General features: G+C 37.5%; 1 protein-coding gene across 2 annotated transcripts; it reads left to right on the forward strand.

Moving 5' to 3' along the window:
• The first annotated feature begins 1,304 nt into the window (after positions 1–1,304).
• On the forward strand, positions 1,305–7,890 carry LOC132888714 (interferon-inducible GTPase 5-like). 2 transcript variants are annotated; one of them, XM_060924788.1, is made up of 3 exons: positions 1,305–1,588; positions 4,180–4,738; positions 4,844–7,890. In XM_060924788.1, exons 2-3 carry the CDS (start codon positions 4,180–4,182, stop codon positions 5,470–5,472), a joined length of 1,188 nt encoding a protein of 395 aa, XP_060780771.1. In that variant the 5' UTR covers positions 1,305–1,588; the 3' UTR covers positions 5,473–7,890. The 2 variants fall into 2 exon arrangements, with proteins under 2 accessions (XP_060780771.1, XP_060780772.1); XM_060924789.1 differs by lacking the exon at positions 1,305–1,588 and adding an exon at positions 3,531–3,616.

Raw genomic sequence — 7,890 nt, forward strand, 5'->3', positions numbered from 1 at the left:
TCTTTTCTTTGATCCTGACTTGTGCATGTTGGCAAACGGGCTCGCACGCTTATTGTCGAAGCGTTATGATGGAATAGTGCCGTGTTATTTGGTGCCTTAATCAAAGACCAAACCATTTCTGCATTAGGGGTGGTAGGTGGGTTCTTGAATCTATTTTCGAAGACAATAAAGGCAAAAGAATCAGAAATCATTCATTGAATGCAAATATAGCACATTTTTCTCCCCCAAATCAACACATTTTGAAATGAAACAGAATGATTAATGGCATCTTCATGAGGGACCAGTTCTGGGCCCCCCCTCATGCCTGGGCCCGGGACAAAATACCCGGTTGTCCCCCCCTGTTGACGGCCCTGTGCAGGACTGATCAACAGTTACCGGAAATGTTTAGTTGCAGTTATTGCTGCACAAGGGGGTCACACCAGATACTGAAAGCAAAGGTTCACATACTTTTGCCACTCACAGATATGTAATATTGGATCATTTTCCTCAATAAATAAATGACCAAGTATAATATTTTTGTCTCACTTGTTTAACTGGGTTCTCTTTATCTACTTTTAGGACTTGTGTGAAAATCTGATGATGTTTTAGGTCATATTTATGCAGAAATATAGAAAATTCTAAAGGGTTCACAAATTTTCAATCACCACTGTAGGTGTGAATGTGAGTGTGAATGGTTGTCTGTGTCTATGTGTCAGCCCTGTGATGACCTGGCGACTTGTCCAGGGTGTACCCCGCCTTTCGCCCGTAGTCAGCTGGGATAGGCTCCAGCTTGCCTGCGACCCTGTAGAACAGGATAAAGCGGCTACAGATAATGAGATGAGATGAGATGAGATGAGATGAGACTATTCTTACAGAATAGAGTTAAAATTTTGAGGATGAGATTCCAAGTAACTTTGTAACAATATAACTTTTAAAATTACTCAAAACTAGACATGGTCATATCATTTGGCATTCAGACTAAAATCTGCTGGACTAGAACTTAGAAAATAGAAGAAAATAAAAACTCCATTAAAATATAACTCTACATCTTACAAAGCATATATATGACTGTCGCTCTTATTATGAATAAAAAATGCACATAATAATAACAACATAACCACTGATTGGCAGTTTGGCACTTAACATAATACTGTACTGCAAAGTTTCATGTAAACTGAACTCTTACAGGAAATGTAGTCTTTCCTCTTCAATCTCCTACATTTCCCAGAATGCACTGCTGACAGGCAGACAGGTTGCACGAGAGGGTTGTTTTTCCTCTCGTAGATGTGTCACTTCTTAATCTTCCAAACTTCTGACTTTTAATCTCAGCACCTCTGAGGGGTTTATTCTCCCCAATATATGACTTTAGAATTTCTGGGGGGTTTCTCATTTATTTATAGTAAATAATAATATCGTAGCATCCAGTAAATAATATTAAAGTGAAAGTGAAAAAAGAAACCCTGTTCTGGACTTCAGCAGATGATGAGGTAAACCTGAATGACAAGAAACACAAGCGAGTTTTGTCTGTTTTGTTCACAGCATCCATTTGCCAGTGTACTACAGCATTTCTCAGAGATTCTTCCTGTGGCCTTTATTCTTCTGTGTAAAGGTAGGATTAAACTACTTTTTACGAGTTCTTATGTAAAGTATTTCTACACATATGGTATGTTCATATTTTCAGTTAAATGACGCAAATGAGAAATAAATTAAAACAAGAATAACAAGGCTTGACTCACTAAGAAAAGGTATAAAATACTGTATATACAAAACCATATTATTGAACACAAACACTCCAAAAGTTGACATTGTAATTAATAAGCTAATAAATACCTAAAGCCAAATAACATAATATTTTAATTTCATGGTAAAGCCAGTCCTCCTGGCTCCCTCAGGATATCTGAACACTGTGTTTGAGAGGATTAAAAAGCTTACTTCAGTTTTTACATGTAAAATGTTGGAAGAGCAGTAAAAATAATATACAACAATAACACCAAAGAGTCATAATCAAAGGTAATGTAACTGTTTATGATCCATGATGAGCAGTTAAGTCATTTCATAGCCTACATTAAAAAAAAAGATTTCCTCTTGATGCAAAGCTATCCAAAACAGTTTCAGATTCCTTCTAACACAGAGAGAGAGAGAGAGAGAGAGAGAGAGCACAATGAAATGTTAACTTCAGACTCTTCAGTATATATTCTCTTGTGTAAAGGTATGATTAAATTACTGTTTCTTATGGGAAGTGTTCTATAAGTCAATCTGTTAAGATTTTAAGTAAATAACAATTGAAACAAAAGTTTAAAAAAAAAAGGCTTAGAAAATATAGAATTGCAGTAACTAACAAGACATAATGAGACACACAACCATCAACAGATGGAGTTTGAGCAACAGCGTGAAAACTATAATTGTGATAAACAGGAGAATTATAAAAAGTATCCTGGGATTGTAATTGCTATTGGTGGCAGCAATGTGCACAGTTTATTCATACCAGACATATAAGATAAAACGAGATAAGATAAGATAACACTTTATTGATCCCAAGGGAAATTAGAAAAACAGGAAGAAATGAACCACAGACAGTAACGGAATCACGTGTATGTTATCAGTATTATGAGAGCAATCTTTGAATAAAAACTCAGGTGCATCTATGACAATTATATATAACAGTAAAGTGAAAAATATCAGGTCTCCTTTGTTAAACATGAATACACCTAAAAATGCAGCACTAAGAGCATTTTACAGCAGATATGATATCCTTGGCCAGAAGAAATGCTGCAATTTTTTTTATCCTTAGTATCTCTAATTTTGAAGCTTTCAGAGACGAGTTATCTTTCACACTATTTCATAGGTTCCGCACTCGAAAAAAATGTTTAATTGAAAGCCCTAAAGAATTGTTTGGTTTGTGAGGAAATCCTTAAAAAACCTATGCAGTACCACCCAATAAAGTGTTTCCCTATCAGAGAGAGTAGAAGCTACAGATGGAATGATAGCTGGAGTTAATGTACACTGTCTGATGAAATTGGGTTAAAATAGAAAAATATTTTTACTGTGCTTGGAAGCATGCAAACATTCAAAGGATTTTCATTGTATATATCCATACTTTTTGTATGTGTTCATTTAAACAGTATTGTTTACAGCATTCTGAAAGCATTAGTTAAAACCCCAAAATAAATGTGGACATTGTTTTCATCTATAGTAGATTGTGTACCTGCTCATATTCTTTTCTCTTGTTTTCATTTTGAAACAGTCTGTACACTCCTGATCAAACTGCAAGATTTTGTGATGTAAAACTGAAATATGATAAATGGTGGCAGATGTTTTGATATAGAAAAGAACAAAATTCAAATGAAAAGCAAATAATAGATTTTATAACTTATAATAACCTGGTTGCATTAGTGTGCACACCCTTTAACTCATAGTTTGCTTGTAATACAGCACTCAGTCTTTTTGGATAGGAATCTACCAACTTTCAATTTCATTCTGCTCGTCCTTGCAATAATGCTCCAGATCTGTCAAATTTTGAGGGGATCTCCCGTGAACAGCCCTCTTCAAGTCCTTCCAGAGGTTTTCAGCAGGATTTAGATCTGGGCTCTTACTGGGCCATTCCAAAACACTGATCATCGTCTTCTTCTGAAGCTTTGTAAACTTGTGTTTGTGCTTTGGATCATTTTTGTGTTGGGAAGTTAATTTTTTTTTCTTCAATTTGACCTGCAACAGAGGCCCATAGGTTTTGGGCCTAAGCAGATTGGTACTTAGAGCTATCCACAATTCCCTCTATCTTGAGTAGACCCCCAGTCCCAGATAAACAGCCCATTGCATAAGGTTGCCACCACCATGTGTCACCATGGGTATGGCGTTCTTTGGGTGATAAGCTGTCTTGTTTTTGTTCCAAATGTATCTTTACAAATTATTCCCAAAAATTTCTATATTGGTTTCATCAGCCTGTGGTGTCCCATGCCCCATTAAAAAAGGGTGTGCAAACTTATGCGACAAGGTTATTGTTTGTTGTTGTTTTTTGTTTCCCTACTTGATTTTCACATGAATTGCCTTCGTTTTTATATCACAAAGGTGGAGACTTTTTATTTGCACAATTTTACTTTCTCCATCCCAATACTTACCTTATAATTTTCACTATACATATATGTTTGTGTGTACACCAGTTTATGTATGTTGTTTTTAAAAATGTGTTGTTGTTTTTTAAAGATGGATGAGTATGACATTATCGATGCTGCTGAAATTGAAGAAATTAAAATGTCACTAGCCAGTGAAGATCTGCCATCAGCTGTTGGCAAGATTAAGGATTACTTTGCACAACAAGACCGTGTGGAACTGAACATTGCTATAACAGGAGAGTCTGGATCTGGAAAATCCACATTTATCAATGCCTTCAGAGGTTTAGGGGATGAAGATGAAGGCTCTGCAGAAACTGGTGTTGTAGAGACCACTACAAAGGCTACCCCTTACCCTCACCCAAAATTCCCAAATGTCAAATTGTGGGATCTCCCTGGCATTGGAACCCCCAGATTCAAAGCTGATGAATATCTCGAAGAGGTTCAGTTTGAACAATATGATTTTTTCATCATCATAGCAGCAGATCGTTTCAGAGAATGCCACACCAATTTGGCAACAGAGATAGTAAAAATGAAAAAGAAGTTTTATTTTGTTCGATCAAAGATTGACAGCAACATTGAGGCTGAACAGCGAAAGAAGACGTTTAACAAAGAAAAGACACTGAATGCTATCCGAGACAACTGCATTAAAGGTTTACTTTTTAGATTACACATTACATTAATCATTTTAGAACAGTGTAATGATGAACGATCATTTGAAAAATAGTTTTAAAAATACAATTACATTTTTATTTTAGGTCTAGAAGAGATTGGTCTAAAGTCTCCTGCTGTCTTCCTCATCTCTTGCTTCGAACTCAGTCTGTATGATTTCAACCGTCTTGAGGAGACCATGGAGAGGGAACTTCCCCAGCACAAGAGAGATGTACTGATGTTGGCCCTTCCAAACATCACTCTGGAGATCAACGAGAGGAAAAAGGCGGCACTGCAGAGCAAAATTTGGAAGGTGGCTCTGATCTCTGCCGGGGCTGCAGCTGTGCCAATACCTGGTTTATCATTCGGTGTAGATGTGTACATCTTGGTGTACGAGCTTAGAAAATATTACAATGCCTTCAGTTTGGACCCAGCCTCCTTACAGAAGCTTTCTGAGAGATCAGGGAAACCAGTAGATGAGCTAAAATCTGTGCTTAAATCTCCTCTGAATCAAGAAATAACCAGGGATCTCATTATTAAGTTGCTGACAAGTTCAAGTCTTGTCGTTTTAGAATCAGTAGTAGAGTACTGGCTGGGTTTAATTCCTGTTCTGGGATCAGTGACAGCTGGGTCAATGTCCTTTGCTACGGTTTACTTCATACTGAAGCGTTGTCTGAATGAACTTGCTGAAGATGCCCGCAATGTGCTCATGACTGCTTTGCAAACAGCAGTATAAAAATGCAAGCAGTGTACCATTCCACCTCTATTTTAAATTATCACAAAAAAAATTTAGCCATCATAATATGAATTTAACTTTTTATTTTTCATACTCATTGTTTGATTAAAACAACGATCCATGAGAGGGTGTTAACTGCAGTGATTTGGGTGTTTTTTGGCCATAACACAAAGTACCCGTAAGTGGTGTTATGGGTCCCAGGGATGGGAGACCGCAGTAACAAATATATGACCTGCATAAAGCCGGTAAAGCAGAGGAATGAGGACACAGTGCGTCTTGTTTCCTTTCCAGATTGCTTCTCTGTATGAGTTATTTAACATCATATATCATCACGGTCACATAAGCACAACACATATCTGGTTCCCTCATTTCAGTTTTATGTATTTCAATTTCACATTTTCCCGATTCAGTCCTTTATCTCACTTAAATCACTACTTCAATCTCTAACACATTTTCTCTCATCATCTTCTGTTTCCTAATAAGCACATATTTATATTTTATATCAATAAACAGTTCCTTACATTTTCCTTTTCCCTTTCACAGTATAAACTGGATCAAAACACTTTCATGTAGTGTAATTTTACAGTAGTGTATCATACACCTTTAAATACGACAGACTACATACCTTGCTTCTGTAAAGCACTGAAATGTGTGACTAGCAAAGTGCTTGTGTTACATTTTTTGAACTTATATTTACCAGGCAGCAGGCTTGTAAACAAAGATACATTAAATTTGTAAACTTAAATTTTTACATTTTTACAATAATACATATTCACAGTAAACATACATAAATCATAACTAGCTGGAAATACATCATGTACAGGAGCCCTAATGTCACTTATTCCCACTCTAACTAGTGCAACTGCAGTCGCACTCAGCACAAAATGGCGTTCGTGCGGCCAAACTTTTCCACTTATTAATGTCGTTTAAACATTAACTCATTGAAACGTCACAAACTCTACATACACACGCTAATATGGTCTGTTAGAATAACGTAACATTTCATGGCGCATTAATCCTTTACTGACCTGCATAAAGCAGGTAAAACAGAGGATTTAGCCATCATAATTTGAATTAAACTTATTTTTTATACTCGTTATCTGTGGGTGGTAGAAGAGAGCAACTGGACTTGCTTGAAGATTCTTGAAAACATTTAACCTCTCATCCAAAAGGCTTCCTCAGTTCTGTCTGACTAATAGGGAGTATCAGGTATTTATCCTCTCATGGATCATCATAGAATCAGAATCAGAATGCTGATGGCTGCATTGTAGGTGGCTGATAAGATGTCTTAGACACCCACCTCTGTTCAGTGATGGTCGTTCCAGGTTGACAAAAATGAACGATCCTCTCTGGCTAAGATGTCTGCCAGTTTTCTGAAGTCCTCTCATACTCCCGCACCAGTCGAAGGGATCTCATCCCAAAGTGCGTCGAAACATATCTGTGAAGAAACTCAGTCATCCAGGTACATAGTAATCTGTGGTTGGTAAAAGAGAGCAACTGGACTTGTTTGAAGATTCTTGAAGACGTTTCACCTCTCATCCGAAAGGCTTCCTCAGTTCTGTCTGACTAATAGGAAGTATCAGGTATTTATCCTCTCATGGATCATCATAGAATCCGAATCAGAATTCTGATGGCTGCATCCAGTCCAGCTCTCTTCTACCAACCACAGATTACTATGTACATGTACCTGGATGACTGAGAATCTTCACAGATATATACTCGCTGTTTTAATCAAACAGTGATCCATGAGAGGGTGTGAGCTGCAGTGATTTGGGTGTTTTTTGGGGCACAACGCAAAGTACCCGTGAGTGGCTCACTGTATTTATTAAACGGCAACAAAAGCAATGGAATAAAATCGAGTGTTCAGTAAATAATAAAATGTATTATTCATAACATTTGCAACAACCATTTCTTTCACAATGCAATGTATTCAGTTAAGAGTAAGTCTTGGTTCCTAAGCAACATAACAGGTAAAGATTAGGGTGTTTTTTTTTTGTTTGCTTGTTTTTTTTTAACAAAAACTTAAACATAGACTGCCTTCCAGATTTTTCAAGTGTAGGGTGGCATGGTGAGTGATTAGCACTGTTGCCTCGCAGCAAGAAGGTTCTGGGTTCAAGCCCAATGGCCAACGGGGGCCTTTCTGTGTGATGTTTGCATGTTCTCCCCGTGTCTGCGTGAGTTTGCTCCAGTTTCCCCCCACAGTTCAGAGACATGCGGTTAGGTTAACATGGGGCGGCCTTGGACTGAAGTGCCCTTGCGCAAGGTACCTAACCCCCAACTGCTCCCCGGGCACTGTAGTATGACTGCCCACTGCTCTGTGTGTGTGTTTTCACTGCTTCAGATGGGTTAAATGCAGAGGATGAATTTCACTGTGTGCTTGAGTGTGCATGTGACAAATAAAGGCTTGTTCTTCTAAAA

This window comes from Neoarius graeffei, chromosome 7 (assembly GCF_027579695.1).
Source record: "Neoarius graeffei isolate fNeoGra1 chromosome 7, fNeoGra1.pri, whole genome shotgun sequence".
Lineage (NCBI taxonomy): Eukaryota > Metazoa > Chordata > Actinopteri > Siluriformes > Ariidae > Neoarius > Neoarius graeffei.